Consider the following 18,526-nt stretch of genomic DNA (forward strand, 5'->3'; position numbering starts at 1 on the left):
AGTGGGATCTGTCTCTTTGGGGTTACAGGCTGAAGTTTTGAGTTTGTTTATTTTTCTTTTCTTTTTAAATGACGCTGTGATTTTTTTTCTGTCTCATAATACTCTGCCAACTCTCTCTCTCAGGAGATGGAGAGGCATAGACTAGATATGGTATGGGTATGTTTCATCTTCTGTACATCTAACACTCGCATCGTGAATCCTGGTTGTGATATGATGTCATAGCAGCACATTTTTAAATGTAGCACTGGCTGCTGTCAAAACTACATTTTCCTTCTGCATGGCTTTTCAAGCAAAAAAAGAGAACAAAAGAAAAAAACTGCATCGCCTACATCTGCTATGTATGTCAATGAGAGAAAACCGGCTTTGATGCAGCAGGCCTGTGCCTTGTTTGTGTATGTATGTATGTATGTATGTATGTGTGTGTGTGTGTGTCTATGGAGCCTGTTGAGTACATACTCTCATTGGTGGAAAGTGCCACACACCCTCATTCCACGTGTAAAGTCACCCCAATATTGTGTAGTATCATTATCGCTGTGAAAACGTGAGTGTTGGTGTGTGTGTGTGTGTGTGTGTGTGTGTGTGCGCGTGTATGTATGTTGTGGCAGACTCTTTGTCAAGATGTTGCATTTGCACTGTGCTGATTGTCCTGCCTGTGAGGTCATCAGTACAGGTCAAAGGTCATAGTGCCTGACCAATGAGAGAATTTGAGGAAACTCACACTTCTCTCTGTTGTACATTCCATGCCATCTGTGGGTCAGATATGAAAATTTCACACTAATTGGCTTTGTCCTTAAAGTCAACATGAGACCGCATTCACAACCCATTTTGCTTCCTTGATGTGATGTTTTTCAGAGTAAAATATTTAGCAAATTTGTGCAGCACTTCATTCCATTAGGAATTGATTGGATTGTAAAAAGTGGACATTCCATACCAGAATGGAGGCAAACCTGAATGCAAGTTTGCTAAAAAAAAAAATCAATAAATATTTTGGCTATTAGTTAGAGGTGCACTCTGTAATTTTTAGGATTTACATATAAAGAAATTAATACTTTTCATAAATATATATTTAAAAATCATGTACACTCACATAAAATTAAGACTCTAGTCATATCAGTAGTGCAATAAAATTTAAGATCATCATAAATAACGAGCCAAATACTGCTCACTTCATCTTGGTTAAAGGGATAAGTTCACCCAAAAAATGAAAATTCTGTGATTAATTACTCACCCTCATGTCGTTCCAAACCCGTAAGAAGATATTTTTGATGAAATCCGAGAGCTTTCCGACCCTGCATAGACAGCAACACAACTGACACGTTCAAGGCCCAGAAAGGTAGTAAGGACATCGTTAAAATAGTCCATGTGACATCAGTGGTTCAACTGTAATTTCGACTGACAAGGAAGAGAAGAAATTGTTGAATAAAGTAGCTATTTCTGTTTTCTTTGCGCAAAAAAAATATTCTCGTAGCTTCATGAAATTAAGCTTGAACCACTGATGTCACATGGACTATTTTAACGATGCTCTTACTACCTTTCTGGGCCTTGAACGTGTTCGTTGCATTGATGTCTATGCAAGGTCAGAAAGCTCTCAAATTTCATCAAAAATATCTTATTTTGTGTTCTGAAGATGAACAAAGTTTTTACTTTTGGGTGAACGATCTCTTTAACACCCTTGTTTTTAAACATTTTAATTTGTAGATCTTTTCAGTTTGACTGCAAAGTGGTATCGGTAACTGAAACTCACGTGATGCTACATCCACACCACTAGATGTCAGTATGAATCCAAGACACTGGTAGCGCACCATAAACAACAAATTACTGAGTGCACATTTAACATTATCCAACAGTCTGCGAGTTCTAGGTAATCTCAGCCATAAATTAGTTATTTGCCAGTTTTACATTTTAAAGAAAGACCTGAAAAGTGTATTAAGAAAGTAAATAGGGTCGATTATGATTTCATGTTGACTTTAAATTCATAATAACAGTGACATAACAACGTACTTCACTGTAAGGACAGGACATTGAGGCTAAAGGAAAATCTGATGTATTTTCCCTTGTTAGCTTGTAACAGTAGCTACGCTAATCTAACTCAAGATGCACCGACAGCTTTCCTCCTCTGACCTGCCCATTACATCTGTGGCTTTTCTTTTCACTCTTTTGTTCCCGTCTGATCAGCTGTAACACACGTTTTTGTGGCTGCCTCATCCTGGCCATAGCAATGTGTCCGTTCTACACCTACTTTTTTTCTTTCTCTCTCTCTTTCTGTGCAACATGCTAAACCACGCTGATCAGTTTTATCGTCTGTCTCTGGCTTTTATATTTTGTTTGTTTTCTCTGTGTGGATCTGTATGCTCTGCTTTCCTCCACTGAACGATGGAATCATTCTGTCTTTTCAGGAGAGGGAGAGGAGGAGACAGCACGTTATGCTAATGAAAGCTGTGGAGGCTCGCAAAAAAGCTGAGGTGTGCAAAACGAAATAAATAAATAAAAGAACACTGTCCTTCACCACTCCGCTCTCCTCTCTGCACCTCAAGGCTTTCTCACATGTCACGTCTACCTGCTCTGCTGCATTCCCTGAATGTGTTTCACCAAATAATTTGGATGTAGTTTGATAAAGTTCCCTAAACATTCCTCATTCTCCAAAACAAAGTTTTCTTGTAGAACATAATACCCTAATGTCAAACACGCCTGATGTGGCATCCAACTGGTTAGTAAAGTCTTTCTTCCACGCTGCAGGAGCGTGAACGCCTCAGGCAAGAGAAACGTGATGAGAAACGCCTCAACAAGGAGCGGAAAATGGAGCTCCGGAGGCTGGAGCTGGAGATGATCCGTGAGATGAAGAAACCCAATGAAGACATGTGTTTGACAGATCACAAGGTAATGGAACTGGATATCGGACAAGTTTTGCATTGTTTAAAAATCAACTTTAACGATCATTTATGAACCCTTTATTTAGAAGGCTTGTTTTTGTCAAATTGTATTTTCTTTAATGAGCCATTAACATAAAGACTCGTCCAATCAGAACTATCAGAGATATGATGTCATACACATATCCTAATCTTACCAAAGCACTTCACAGTGAATTCACCTGAGACAGAATACTGCCACCTAGTGGTGATAAAGATAGCCTTGAATCTTAGACCAGGAGTTTTCAAACTTTTTGATGCTTATGAACTTAAATTTGGTGAAAGACCTCATTCTTAAAATATAATGGCTGCTGCAAAATCTCATGTATAAAGACCCATTTTTACAGTGTGAAAAAATAATTTTGTCATACTGTACAACATGTTTCCATAATAAAGTAAGTGGCTTTTATATTGTAACTGTACTAAAGACAAAACAAAATATTATATCATTATCTAAAGCAGGGGTTTGTGAGGGAACTGCAGGGGGTTCATGAGTTGATGAAAAGCTTAATTATATCTTATGTAAAATTAAAATGAATAAATGGGGCTGCACAATAATTGCGATATAACTTAGTATGATTATCAAGTCAAAGGCTGCAATTTACTTAAATAACTGATTATAATAATCTGATGTGCAGCGTGTTTCAGAGTAAAGCATGCAGTGCATTTAATTATTATAATTATAAAGTTCATTTTTTATTTTACAGTGCAATTGTAATTTACAGCAGTAATATATTTAATATATATTTTTATATTTAGTCTTAATTTTTTATAATTCGAGTTACTATTGCTACTGCTACTACAAATCATTATTATTATTATTATAACACCTAAGATGTGTTTTTTACTTAAGTAAATTGTTTGTTTTTATATTCATTTTTATTTATTATATATTTATTGATCTGAGTTAGAAACATCCTGGCTTGGACAATAGGCAGTAAGGTGAAAGGCCACTCATAAACAAACAATCAAATATACGAATAAATAAATAAATATTTACATGCTTAGTACGGTGGCTGTAATAGAATGAGAACGAAATGTTGAATCACGTGAACTAAATCAGCTTGAAAGACATTTTTTGCATGATTTGAGCAAAAGAAGCAGACTTGATACTATTCTTGTCAGATTTCATTGCTCATTTGAAACATGTCTCACTTGTTTCTCTATATTTCTCTGTCCCTCTATAGCCCCTTCCTGAGATTCCTCGTATACATGGTCTGGTTCTTCCCGGGAGTGTGTTTGCGGACTGCCTGATGGTGGTGCAGTTCCTGCGGAGCTTTGGGAAGGTCGTTGGCATGGATCCCTCAGAATTGCCCACTCTGGGTATACTGCAGGAGGGACTGCTCAACCTGGGAAACAGCATGGGGCAAGTGCAGGACCTGTTGGTCCGACTACTCTCGTCTGCTGTGTCTGACCCAGGATTGCCTCAAGGACACAGGGTGAGGAGGAAATGCTTGGAGGTTACTTCAGTGTGATTGTCAATGTAATAAGTGCACTTTCAGGCCTGTTTACACCTGCTATTAACATCTGTCTCAAGTGACCCGCTCACAAGAGCTCAGCAGAGACACATTTCTGTTTACATCTGGTATTAACATGCGTCTCCTGTGAGTGCTTGTGATCAAATTTAATCGAGGAAAGGGTCTCTGGTTTAATGAACACATTAATCACTTACTAAGTCAGTGTGCCACTGCATATGAATGATCTGTCTATCTTTGTTTAAAAGGATTAGCAAAATTGCAACTGTTCCTTTTTCTCCATCAGGCTAAGTCTATCTTAGGTGACCACCTGACCAATGTGGGTCTGAATCGGGACAATGTGTCTGAGGTTTTGCAGCTGTACATGGAGGCTCACTGCTCTCAGACTGAGCTAGCTGATCTTACTCTGAGTCTGAGGACCAAAGCCTTTCAGGCCCACACGCCGGCTCAGAAAGCCGCTGTCCTGGCCTTCCTGGTAAATGAGCTGTCCTGCAGTAAAAGCGTGGTCAGGTAAGAACCAATAGATTCCACTTATGTTTTCAGAGTTCAGCTGCAGTGATTCTTGATGTCTTGATTGATGTTTACACTGGTACAGAGCACAACTGTTTATACAAGAAGGCATTTTTTTTTTAGTTATCACAGTATATACATTACAGCACAATTTTTCAACCTTGATAAAATAATAATTCTTAAAAACAGTTAACTGATTTTTAAGTTAAAATTTCAAAGTTGTTTTTATATGTGCATAGACCATTAACTGAATAGCATGTTTACAAGACCTTTTAAAATGAGGCAAATAAATACTTTGTTTACTTTAAACAAACAACATATTTTGTTGAGAAATATGTCACATCCCTTTAAACATTCATTTAAAATCAACTAATCGCACCTATGCAAGACATTCTCAAACTCAAATGATTCATGTTTGGACTAGAGATTACATTATAAAAGTGATGCATGCTTATATTCTGTCAGGCCTGCCTGGGCAATATGAAATATGCATCTTGAAATAATAGTGCATAAATAGGCAGTGGAGAGGTCACACAGTGTGACGGTCACAGAGCTTTGAATACTTAATGCATATGAACACAGGAACCTCAACAGCTTGGGTTCATCATGTGACATTATCACACATGTATATATGGAATCTACCGGGGTTATTATCATTAATAATTAAACTAAATAATTTAATTAATAGTTAATTGAACATAAATAATACTAAAATAACTCTGGTATCTACAGCAGTACGAAACTGTTTGTGTGTTTTTGCAGTGAAATTGACAAAAGCCTGGAGCACATGAATGTGCTGAGGAAGGACGAGTGTATTGTGGAGGGCAAATTGAAGAAGTGAGTATCAACATTTATGCCTGATTTATACAAACATAATGGCTGTATTTCAGGACTTCTCTACCTAGAGACAGCATTTTCAGCTATAATAGATGTATTCAAACATTTGAATCTTACTAGGCATTAAACGCAACCAATGCTTCCCTTTACTGACTGTAATAGCGGTGCATTAAATGCACACATCTTAGTTTTGTCACTAATCAGTATTTATGCATATGTTCATGCAGAATGAAAACAATCTACGCTAAACGGACAGGGAAACGTGAAGCAATCACTGGAGGGGAGGAGCCTCAGGCTGCGGGCGGCTCCGCCATTGGTCACAAGCGCAAGAGGAAGGCTGGGGATAGTGATGACGACGATGATGAAGATGAGGACAGTGAAGATGCAGGGGATGAGGATGAAGATGAGGAGGAGGAAGAGGCTAAAAAGGGAAAAAAGGTGGAGACGTGTGATGAGGTAAAAGGCATTCATTCATTTTAGGTGTAGTTTCATATAGCAATTACACTTACTGGCTTTAGCAGATATTTTTATATTGAGTCTGCATGTGTGTGTGTGTGTGTGTGTGTGTGTGTGTCAGGATGAGGGAGACCCAGCCACAAGTGTTGAAGAGCTGGAGAAACAGATTGAGAAGTTATCAAAGGTAAATTCAAACATCATAATTTATGGCTGCAATCAAATTGTGATTTTTCGAATAAAATTTGTGATCTCAATTACATTTTTAAAATTTTTTTTTTTTTGCATAAAGGTCCACAAAGGTTTACTGTGTTTGTTTGTAGGGCTATGCAATTTTGTAATTATATATCAATATAACTATAAAATATAAATAATGAAAATTATATTTTATATAATATAGTAGATATATATTGTAAAAAATCAAGTATTTAAGAGAAATGTAATAATAATAATAATGATAATTACAAATACAACTGTAAAGCTAATATTTATGTTTTAATATTCAAACGTTAAACCTTTAAGTTTATATTTTGTCAGAAGGACACAGGAAGCTCTTTTTTCTCTTTTGTTGATAACAGTTTAGAAGTTTATAATATGGTTGGCACATATTGTGTCCCAAATGCACATTATGAATGACCAAACCGAGTGCAGATATGGAAATGAGCCGCTTCAAGGCCCTGAAAACACCAGATCATGAGCTGCTCACGTGTAAATGAACACAGTGCCACACTTCACTCTGAAACACGCAGCGCATATATTTACTTAAATAAATTGCAGCCTTTGGGATTGTATAATTGCACAAATCCATACTGCAATTTCAATTAATTGTGCTGCCCTATTATAATTACATATATAGTCCCACAAAAACGTGTATTTCTTTGTGAGTACAGCAGCAAAACCTGATCCGTCGGAAGCTCTTTGAGTCGTCTCACGCCCTGCGGTCCATGTCGTACGGGCAGGACCGGTACCGCCGCAGATACTGGGTCCTCCCGCAGTGTGGAGGAGTTTACATAGAGGGGTTAGAGAGTGGAGAAGGTGAGTCTGTCAGCCCATCCCTCCATCCATAAATGCATTTGGATACAGCCACACCATTAACTTTACACTAATTATGTTTTCCTTCTGTCTCTCATGTAGGGGTCGAGGAGCTGGAGAAAGAGCATGAAAGGTTGAGGAACTTTCCAGTGCAGGTCAAAGAGGAGCCTAAGGAGGACGTTCTGCAGAATCATCAGCATGAGGAGATACAGGGGGCTGTGAAGGAGGAGGTGAAACAGGAGGAGGAGAAGCCCATCGATCCTGATCAGGAGGCAAATAAAGAGATGCGCTCCTCTCCACTAAAAGAACAGCAGGAAACAGAGGTTGCGACCACGCCCCCTCAACTACCAGAGCTCCGCCCCTCACAAAGCCCTCAGTGTCAGGAACTGCCTCGCACACCTGTTGGGGCCAAGGGGCTCTGCTACACCCATAACGGCTGCCCGGCAACAGTCGCTATGGAAACTACATCAGCATCATCTCCAGCTCACTCTCCAACTACCTCCAAGCTGACAGAGGCCAGCAGCCCAAGCGCAGAGCACACAATCCCTCCTCCTCTGCAGTTGGGCATCCCTGCGCACATCCTGCAGCCGCAGCAGCTGGCGCAGACTCAGCTCCTGGCCAACGACCAGCTGCTCAAGGTCCTCAGCGAGCGCAGCGGGCACTGGTTTAGCCTGCTGCCTCGTTCGCCCTGCGACGACACCTCCCTCATCCAGCCGTCTGCACACCCGCAGTCCTCGCCCAGCAGCAACACCCCCAGCACACGGCCCAAAACGCCACCTGCACCATCTACCTCCTCTCCGCACCATCACCTGCTTCCTCTTTCTGCGTCTGCAAGCCCTCTGAACCCCTCACCTGGTGGGATCAGCAACCTCAGTTTGCAGGTAATTACCCATCCTACTTGAAATATATATTTCATATTTACAGTGTCCAACATGATAAAGTGACAAGCTAATTTCAAGTTAATTAGCACTTTTGTCCTAACCAAGATATTTTGTAGTCGTTTGCATTCCATTTCTTTCATGTTACTTTAGGTCGCTCCGTACACAGTGATATCTCAATGGTTCAAAGTCTTGCATCACACGGCTATATGAAATATGCCTAAGTGTTGTGGTGATGTGAATGTTCAAACATGTTCTGATTGGTTGTGATTGTTTAATGTTGCACTGAAAATCTGAAGCCAAAAATTCTGAAACTAAAATACAATTGATGTTATAATAACGTACAGTTAACTGATTGATGTTAACTGGATGTAAAAAAAAAAAAATCCTTACTATTTCTACCTGATAAAATGTTTTAGCTTAGAATAACCAGAAAAAAATGTATATTCATTATAAAAATTTTCATGTTGTTTTACGATTTTGTTCATTTACATGACTTTTCCGGGTCTAGAAATCACACATTTAAAATCAGGCTTTATTTATTTAGGCTTTTACAGTAGGGGAATTAAAATAAGAAATATTTAAGTCATTTAGACACCTCTTTGGTAGTGATGGGAAGTTCGGTTCATTTTCTCGGATCTTTGAATCTCATTCATCAAAATGAACAAACCTTTTTTCAAGTAATTTTGTTCTTTTCAACAGAATATAATTAAAATGTTACATGTTAATAGCCAAGTTCCACAACACATACACAACGTTATGAATAAGGCTGTTAATGCAATAAAACTAATGCAATCAATGCCAAATTATGAGAGACAGATTAATTCATTGTTATGTTATGTTATGCAGTCTGTTAGTTTCCCTCACCTTCCGATCTCATTCGTTCTTTTGTCACATCACATCCCCATAAACTGAAGCTATGCAGTCTGTACCAGAAATAGAATTGATTAGTTCATCTCTTGAGTCTCGGGTTCGAGTCGTTCATTCCCAGCCCCATAGGCTATAACGCTATGCAGTCCAGGATAACAGTGTTGCTCCTTGGAGATTTGTTAAGGTCCCCTACTGGGCCCCAGACCCCTAGTTGAGAAGCACTGATCTAAATGATATGGATGCTCATCATGTATCTCATGCATTCTCATGATCTCCTCCCAGGTAAAGCCAGGTGGAACTCTGATTGGTTTACCTTTGGGCAACTGGTCCGGTGGGGTCATCAGCCCTAATCTCCCCCTGTGCAGCAGCCCCCTGCACATATACCCCTCAGTGGAGGGCAGCGCCAGCCCCCTGCTGGCACCCAGCGTCTCGACCAGCAAAAGTGGTTCTCCCGTTCCCACTGGGGAGAAGCTTACATCTGCTCCTTCTCCAATAGCACTGGACCTTCCTAGGAATCACGACCACACTGAACCCCTGCCCATACCAGAGGGTGAGTGCAGTACCATCAACTAATTTACTCAGAAATAATGCAAACAAATGTTAAGTGATAGTGTTGCACTTTTAGTTTTTACTTTTCTCAACAACGAGTCGTTAGTCGAGTTTTGTTTGTGGTTGTTGATGGAAATGGTTTTGGCTGATTGGCAGACATGCTGCTGGGCTGGTGGAAGGTGACAGACATGGAGGAGCTGAAAGCGCTAGTGAACGCTCTCCACAGCAGAGGCATCCGAGAGAGAGCCCTGCAGAAACAGTTGCAGAAATCCATGGAGCTCATAGCGCAGACCTGTAACAAGAACCGAGAGGGTGAGTAGAATCACTATGAAATAACACAATGTGCCTGTGTGTGTTAAGTAAGACTTATGACGAAACTAAATTTAATTTAATTCTTTGTGTCATTTTTTTATTGTTAATTTCTTCCTTAAAAGAGGAACAGAATGTATTAAAACTGAAGTGTATGGTTACACTTAATTTAAAGGGATAGTTCACCCAAAAATGAAAATTGTAATTTGCTCGCCTTTTACTTGTTCCAAACCTGAATTACTTTCTTCTGTTAAAAAAATACTATGGAAGTCAACGGCTACCGTCAACTGTTTGATTAATAATTTTAGTAGCCGCTGACAGAGCTTGCAGGTTACTTGTTACAGTGTAATTATACATTTAAGTACTGAGTAATATTAATTAACAACATATACTTGTTTAGGGGTTAGTTGCATGTAATTATGCATAAATTACTGAAGTATATGGTTACACTTTATTTTAAAAGGATGGTTCCCCCAAAATTAAAATTGTCATAATTTGTTCCAAACCTGAATGAGTTTCTTTCTTCTATTAAACACGAAAAAATATATTTTGAAAAATGTTGGTAACCAAACAGTTGACGGTAGCAATTGACTATGGAAGTCAATGTCTACTGTCAACTGTTAACAATTAATAGTAAATAATTTTAATAAATTATGACAGAACTTGCAATGTTACAGCGTAATTATACATTAAGTACTGAGTAATATTAATTAACAACATATACTTGTTTAGGGTTAGTTGCATGTAATTATGCATAAATTACTGTAATAACTTATGTATGAACAAGTAACAAGCGTACTGTAAAATAAAGTGTTTCCCAGTATATTTTTTAAAGAAAGAAATGTGAGTACAGTTAGGCAAATTCAGATTTGAGGTTAACTGATTTAGAATGCAAATAAAATAAATCAGAATAACCACAATTTACTATCTGACTTGTTTGCAGTCGTAAATAATATTCATAAGACACTGTCTAACTGACTCAGCCGAGCATGCAGTTGTCAGAACGAGCTGAATTGTGCTGTGCTGTGCTGTGCTTTACGGGTGTGATTTCTCCTGGGGTCTTATGGCTGTCTTATTTTTTGTTTGCAGTGGCAGTTATGGAGGTCTCAGAGCTCGACGAGGGCCAGGTTTCCGTGGAGACGCTGCAGGAGTGGTGTGTGGAGGAGCAGGCCATGGAGACCGACATCGCTCTGCTGCAACAGGTGGAGGAGCTGGAGCGCAAAGTCACGTCCGCCAGCCTGCAGGTCAAGGTGAGCGTTTATACAGCTTCCAGAAATGCATCAAATCATTGTCATTTCTTCTACTAACCTATACCCCACAATCCTTTGCTTTTCAGGGCTGGACATATCCTGAACCACAGTCCGAAAGAGAGGATCTGGTCTATTATGAGCACAAGCCCCTCCCCAAGCCCCGCCCTGGGGCGGAGTCTCAGGAGGAGCGAAGCTCGGAGAAGGGCCTGATCCGTCGACCCAGCAATCCGCTGGACATCGCAGTGACGCGATTGGCAGAGCTGGAGCGTCACATCGAGAGAAGGTACCTGCGGAGCCCCTTAGGGACCACCATCCAGATCAAACTGGATAATGTGGGTACAGTCACTGTCCCCGCACCTGCTCCATCCACTAGCGCTGGAGGGGAAGGGTAGGTCATCCAGACTGCCAGCCTTCGTCTCTGCTCCTCCTCATCCTCCCCCTCCCCCTCTCTCTGCTGGCTGGGGCTTCTCTGCTCGTCCGTCCATCCGTTCTCACCCTGGCTCCGGTTTCGGATTTTGGTTCTTGTGCTGTGTTTTATTTTTTTTTCTTCCTCTCGCTCCCTTGCCTGCACCTTTCCTGTTTTTGGCTGCATGGTTTTAATCAGCAGTGCACAGACAGAGTTCGAAAATAACTTGATTTGTTTTCTAATACTTCTAAGTGCATGGTACACACAGCTCTCCATCCTCATGTATGGCTGTGAAGTCATACCACAGAATTGTATCACACTATATAGTCTGTGTGTGTGTGTTTGTGTGTGTGTGTTTGTATGTGTTTATGTGTGTGCTATTGAAAGCTCAGGGTCTCAGCCACTCAATTTTAAACAGACATTAAGGACAAATTACAGGTTTGAAATAAACCCCCTCTCTGATCTGTGTGTTGTGTTTTTGTTTGTCGCAGGGGAGAGGAAGAGATTGCTCCAGGGATGAAGCTGTGGCGGAAGGCACTGAGCGAGTTACGCAGCTCCTCTCAGCTGGCCATGTGTCTGCAGCAGCTCCAGAAATCCATCGCCTGGGAGAGGTCCATCATGAAAGTGGTAAGTCATGTCATGCACAAACCACAGGGTTTACTTATTTTGTTATGCATCTACAATAAATGTTGCAGTTGCCATACTTGTATGCCTGTTTGTGTTTGCAGTACTGTCAGATGTGCCGAAAGGGCGATAATGAAGACCTGCTTTTGCTGTGTGATGGCTGTGATAAGGGGTGTCACACCTATTGCCACAAACCCAAGATAACCAACATCCCAGAGGGAGACTGGTACTGCCCTGCTTGCATCTCCAAGGTAACTGCCTCCAGTTCACGTCATCATGAGTACAAGTGCTCATTTGCTGAGGGGCATGTTGTCAGAGCAATGTCTCCGAGATGATGAGTTTGTGTCTTTAAGATTTTGCAGATGCGTTCTGTCTATATACAGTATATGCCTGTTATTTATATATTAAGATTTTGAATAGTTTTTTTTTAATTGAATTATTTATTTGACTAAAAATACAGTCCAAACAGTAATATTGTTAAATATTTTTATAACTAAAAATAACACTTTTCTATTTTAATACATTTTAAGATTTTATTTATTCCTGTGATGCAAAGCTGGATTTTCAGCAGTCATTACTCCAGTCTTTAGTGTCACACGATCCTTCAGAAATCATACTAATATGCTGATCTGGTGTTCAAGAAGTATTTCTTATTACTATTAATGTTGAAAACAGTTTAAATATATTGTTGTGTGGAAACTGTGGTGCTTTTTTTTTCAGTGTTCTTGATGAATAGAATAGATTTTTTTGGCCCTAAACTCTATTAAACACTGGTCTATTAAAAGGTTATGTAACAAGAATAGTATTAGTAGTAGTAGCAGTATACATAATGATAATAAAATGTGTTTTTTCTTAGTCCTCTCGTTATTTTATCATTGGAAATTATTGAAAGTGACTGCAAGTGCTAATGAGTTCTAATTATTTAGTCTACCACTGTGAGCAATGATGTGTACTGTGTTCATTGACTTATTTGGAGTGTTATTAAGTGTATTCGTATATGTTAATGTGTTGTAAACAAGTAGCATTATGAACCTGCAAATCTGAACTAGTCCTGAACACTCTTTCAGGCAAGCGGTCAGTCACCTAAATCTAAGAAGATTCCCAATCGTGCACCACCAGCCACTGGAGGAAAAAAAGCGACAGAAGCAGCCAAGAAAAGCAAGAAGCAGACTGAGACATGTGAAGAAGAAGAAGCCACCAGCAGCAACAGCACCCCAAAGAAAGCAGCTTCCACCTCCACCCAGGCCAAGAAGAATACCTCCACGCCCCCAGCACCCAAACCAGACAGCCCTGCCTGTGTAAAAAGAGCCAAAACAGCCAGAGACAACAACCGGGACCTGGGCCTCTGCAGGTACCGCCCGCATTCTGTTACTTTCTGTGTGTATTCCTGGATTTAAATGTTTGTTTTAATGCAGCTCTTATGTATGTTTGTATTTCTCAGGATTCTGTTGGCTGAACTGGAACGCCACCAGGATGCCTGGCCCTTCCTTACACCAGTTAACCTCAAATCTGTCCCAGGGTACCGCAAAGTCATTAAAAAACCCATGGACTTCTCCACTATCCGTGAGAAACTCGTCAGCAGCCAGTAAGTGTCTCTCACTCGGTTTTGAAAAATGTGAAAAAGTAAAAGCTGGGAAGGTGGCATGAAATACTTAAAGATGAAAATGAACCGAAATTAAATTTGAATAATTATTTAATATTTTAAATTATTAAAATAAATACTTTAATCCATTTTATAAAACAAAAGCATTTTATTTGAGCATTTTATTTTGAAAATTATTTTATGTATTAAGATTTTTGTTAATGCTCTGAAATAAAATAAATAACTAAAATAAATATTAATAAGCATAAATATAAATGTATAAATAAATACACGGACAAATGAATAAATACACAAAAATATATACTATACAAATGAACATAAATTCACATAAAGAAAAAAACAGCAAATAAGGATCATCTCCATGTATCCTCAAATAAAATACTTTTAAAGTATAAAACAAATCCATTTATAAAAATGTAAATGCGTAAATTAACCATTTTCCCTTTTAATGTACCATTTTAAACCCTTTCCACCAAAATAAATGATTAAAATATGCATAAAATATTAATCAAAATAATAAAACAAATTCTACACAAAAATATAACGGAATGTCTATTTACACTAAGTGCAAATAGCCTGCCTTGTTGGCAAAGGGTATTTACACTAACTCCGCCCACCAACGTGTGATTGGGATAGTCAACACTGCAAAAAGACGCTCATTCAACATCAGTTTCAGTGGCGTAGATGGTGAGGTGCGTGTTTTGACGCGATTGACCCGAGCTCGAACCCGCCTTTTGCCGAACTTTTTTCCTCCCTTTTCAAATCTCATATCGCATCGGAAAGGCATTTATTTTCAATAAAAATGAAGGAAATAATCAAAAAGTTGAAAATAAGAGTATTGGGTAGGTGTAAGGAGGGCTTTATTGTCCCAACAAGGTGGCATCCATTTAATAGCCTAATTTGAATTAAAACTATAATTTACACTCGTTATTATTGGGTACTGTTTTATAATGTACTACAATACTGAGTTGCAGATAATTGCCACTATTTGCAAGAAGTAGTATAAATAGCAGAAAATCTTGCTATTTTAACAGTGTAAACAGTATCTATTGTTAAGAAAATGTGCTATTTGGAACTTAGTGTAAATAGGATCTAATTGCTATTTAGACTTAGTACAAATAGCCGCTGCCAAGAAAATATGCTATTTTCATTGTGTAAATAGCATCTATTGCTATTTGCACTTAGTGCAAATAGCCCCTGCCAAAATATAAACTTTATAAATTAACATAATATCCATGACCATAAAATCACAATAAATATAGGTTATGCTCTATGTATCCTCAAATAAAATACTTTTAACTTTAAAATATAAAAATTCCATTCATAAAAACTGAATTCCCTAAATAAACTATTTTCTTCTTAACAATACAAATAAAATATAGATAGCACTGTCTTCAATTATGTGTAACACATACTTAACTTAACATAAAAAGAAAAAAAGGTAACACTTTAGTATAGGGACCAATTCTCACTATTAACTAGTTGCTCATTAGCATGTCTATTATTAACATATTGGCTGTTTATTAGTACTTATAAAGTACATATTCTGCATGACCATATTCTACATCCCTAATCCTACCCAATACCTAAACTTAACAACTACCTTACCAACTATTAATAAGCAGCAAATTAGGAGTTTATTAAGGCAAATGTCATAGTTAATGGTTTGTTAATAGCGAGAATTGGACCTTAAAATAAAGTGTGACCGAATTTTTATTTTAAGTGTTTTATGATTCTTTAATAATGAGATGCAGATGTAGTAACTGATTTTTTTTTTTTCTCTCTCTCTGTTCTTTAGGTATCAGAATTTAGAAACGTTCATCATCGATGTCAATCTGGTGTTCGACAACTGCGAGAAGTTCAACGAGGACAACTCTGACATCGGCCGGGCCGGGCACAACATGAGGAAGTTCTTTGAGAAGAGGTGGACTGAGCTGCTGAAGCAGACTAACTGAGGTGGTCTCGGACCACCACGGGCTGTCATTTCAAACCTGCGACCGGGGCTCAAAAGCGGAGGAGTCGCAGCTCTCTCTGCGACACAGAGCCTTCAGGACCGACCAATCCCACATCAACACCCAAAGAGACACAAGACAGCGGGTGTCTTTGTGCAATACCATTTCCTTCTAGAAAAGATAAATCGCACTGAAATTTCAACCATCAGAGCTGTACTAAGGAGAAAAATCCCTTTCCACTACTTGTAAATATCTTTTTATTTTGGTTTTGTATTTTTACTTTATCGTTAATATTATAGTGAATGTATTTAATTTTTTAAATGATTATTTATGACTAAATAAAAGAAAGGTCCACTCTTCATTTTCTATGAAAAGGAAGAAACAGCAAAACTGCTTTAAATCTAATGGAATGTTTATTTGTTTGTGTTTTTCCTCTCCAAATATGAAACAAAGCCAAGAAAAAAAAGAAACTGTTTACACTGTTCTGTGCCATGTGGCATCAGAGTATTCAACCCTCTGAACGTGAACTAACGGCATCACTGTACACACACACACACACACACACACACACACACACATACATACACACACTCAGACAAGCAGGAGGCACCCATGTGTACATACTGTCTATTAATGTCAATATATTGAGTCTTGTTTGGAATGATGTGTACATATTGTTTCAGACATTGGATATTGTTTATGCCTTAGAACGTTTGTAGCAATTAATTTTAGTCTTAAAGTGATTAATAATATACATTTATTGTTTGTACAGTATATCCATATCCTCTACAAAACACTGTGGTCTCCTTAATCTTAGTAGTGCCTGCCCTTCAGAACAGGGTATAGGGAAGATAATTTGTTCTTTTTTGTTTGGTTTCGTTTTTTCCCTTTTTTGTAACGTTATTGTTTTCTTATATACAACACATCAAGGCCTCCGCTCAAAGGCATACTGTACGAAACTCATATCTGAACCCATATGAAAGCTGTCGGAGTATTCTTCAGTATCCCTGGCCCCAGAGGCGCTCCGAGATGGACAGCAGGCGTTCTGTAAGCACCCGCGTGCGTCGTGGCCCACTGGAGGCAGCTAGAACAGAGTTTTTTTGTACCTGCGTCAGAGTACTTGAAGTTATTTTATTTAAAGATATTGTGGGAAACAAATGGTAGCGTTCTTTTTGTAGGAGCATTATTTTTCACTAGTGTGTGCTTGTATGTGTGTGTGTGTGTGTATGTGTGTGTGTGTGTGTGTGTGTGTATGTGAGAGTACGAGAGTGTGTTTGTGCGAGTGTGTGGATGTTTGGCACGGACTTATTAAAAGGATGTTTTTAAATCCAGACAGTGTCTAATGTGTTATTTTATTCTTTTTCCCGTGGGCAGTGGTCTCATTTTCTTTCATTTTACGGTCATGTTAGTAGTGAAAAATGCATTTTTAAATTAATATTTGACTAAATTAATACCTTTATTCACCATTTTATTCAAGTGTTTAACCCATATATAGGCAGCAAGAATTTAAAAAAAGGTTGAAAACAAATTGCCATTTTTCAACACATTAGGACTTAAATATTTAAGATTAAGATTCCTCTAAATATTTTTTCTTGCATTCTTTCTTTTTATTTTACTGTTTGTATCTTTTCATGAAAATAACTTGTAAATTATATCAGATTTATTTAAAGGTCCTTCTTATCGAAAGCTACTTTCAGATAAAAATAGTGAGTTATTTATATATATATATACACACACACACACATACATATATATATATACACATATATATACCCATACATATGCATATATACACATGTACATATATATATAAACACATATATATACATACACATATACATACATATACAGAGCTGGGTAGATTACTTACAAATTGTAATCCGTTACTGATTCCAAATGACATGACAAAAATTGTAGTCAGTAACGTAATCCATTACATTACACATTTTAGGTAATATAATGAGATTACTTTTGACCTAACTCGTTTATCACATTGATTTAAACAGGAAAATCTTGTACCATAATGATGTAAAAATACAAAGAGTGAGAAAATATATTCCTTTTATTGTAATTAACAACATGAAGTGCATTAAACATTATATTACATCAAGGTTTCCCAAACTGGGGTTTGTAAAGGAACTGCAGGGGGTTTGTGAGTTTAATGAAAGGCAAAAATGTAATTAAATGATAAAAAAGTAAAATTTAAATAAATCATTTTAAAATAACAATCAAAATAATTCACTTACTAAAAAACAAGAAATATTTTATGCTTACCTGCACGCCATATGACCATTAACCAATGTCAGAGAACTGTGAACATGCAAATGCGATACTTAGTTATTAAAATATTTATTTTTAAATCTCAGGGGTACTTAAAGTGGTCATTGATTATGATTTCACTTTTTTTAACTTTAGTTAGTGTGTAATGTTGCTGTTTGAGCAAAAACAACATCTGCAAAGTTACGATGCTCAAAGTTCCATACAAAGGGAGATATTGTCTTTTACAGAATTGCTGATTGACCAACCCTTTAAAGTAAATATATTGAAATTTAGGTGAAAGAGATTCAGATGATAAAAAGTTTGAAAATGTCTGCAAATAAGAAATAACAAGAATTTGTGCATTTTAATGAGTTTGAAAGACAAAAGCCTTTTAATAATACACGGTTAAATAACCTACTGAGTGATAATTAAAATAAAAATGAATGTGTTCATCAGTAGTTGATGCAATGTTGAAACACTTCTTAAACCTGATTTGATTTTTGTAAATCCAGTGGTCAAATGCTGTGTCGCCACCTGACTAATGACTGATCTCTGTGTGAATGTCCACAAAACTGGACTTTCTGAGTGTATATAAGCGGTACACTGTAAAGAA

The 18,526-nt window shown here is 37.9% G+C and overlaps 1 protein-coding gene across 20 annotated transcripts in view; it reads left to right on the plus strand.

Annotated features, from left to right (window-relative positions):
• baz2ba (bromodomain adjacent to zinc finger domain, 2Ba) overlaps window positions 1–16,977 on the plus strand; it is an 87,541-nt gene extending 70,564 nt beyond the window's left edge. For 5 of the 20 annotated variants that reach the window (XM_058778134.1, XM_058778136.1, XM_058778141.1 and 2 more), the window contains 19 exons: window positions 124–156; window positions 2,397–2,462; window positions 2,737–2,877; window positions 4,094–4,345; window positions 4,668–4,891; window positions 5,654–5,728; window positions 5,956–6,184; window positions 6,306–6,368; window positions 7,072–7,216; window positions 7,316–8,094; window positions 9,244–9,511; window positions 9,667–9,822; window positions 10,909–11,069; window positions 11,156–11,457; window positions 11,967–12,102; window positions 12,204–12,350; window positions 13,167–13,450; window positions 13,541–13,684; window positions 15,501–16,977. In XM_058778134.1, the coding sequence (XP_058634117.1) occupies window positions 124–156; window positions 2,397–2,462; window positions 2,737–2,877; window positions 4,094–4,345; window positions 4,668–4,891; window positions 5,654–5,728; window positions 5,956–6,184; window positions 6,306–6,368; window positions 7,072–7,216; window positions 7,316–8,094; window positions 9,244–9,511; window positions 9,667–9,822; window positions 10,909–11,069; window positions 11,156–11,457; window positions 11,967–12,102; window positions 12,204–12,350; window positions 13,167–13,450; window positions 13,541–13,684; window positions 15,501–15,657 (3,762 nt within the window). In that variant the 3' untranslated portion in view covers window positions 15,658–16,977. The remainder of the gene's footprint in view (window positions 1–123; window positions 157–2,396; window positions 2,463–2,736; window positions 2,878–4,093; window positions 4,346–4,667; window positions 4,892–5,653; window positions 5,729–5,955; window positions 6,185–6,305; window positions 6,369–7,071; window positions 7,217–7,315; window positions 8,095–9,243; window positions 9,512–9,666; window positions 9,823–10,908; window positions 11,070–11,155; window positions 11,458–11,966; window positions 12,103–12,203; window positions 12,351–13,166; window positions 13,451–13,540; window positions 13,685–15,500) is intronic. The other 15 variants (XM_058778137.1, XM_058778143.1, XM_058778147.1 and 12 more) reach the window with 7 other exon arrangements.
• Window positions 16,978–18,526: the final 1,549 nt, after the last annotated feature.

The sequence above is a fragment of the Onychostoma macrolepis genome, chromosome 06 (genome assembly GCF_012432095.1).
Source record: "Onychostoma macrolepis isolate SWU-2019 chromosome 06, ASM1243209v1, whole genome shotgun sequence".
Lineage (NCBI taxonomy): Eukaryota > Metazoa > Chordata > Actinopteri > Cypriniformes > Cyprinidae > Onychostoma > Onychostoma macrolepis.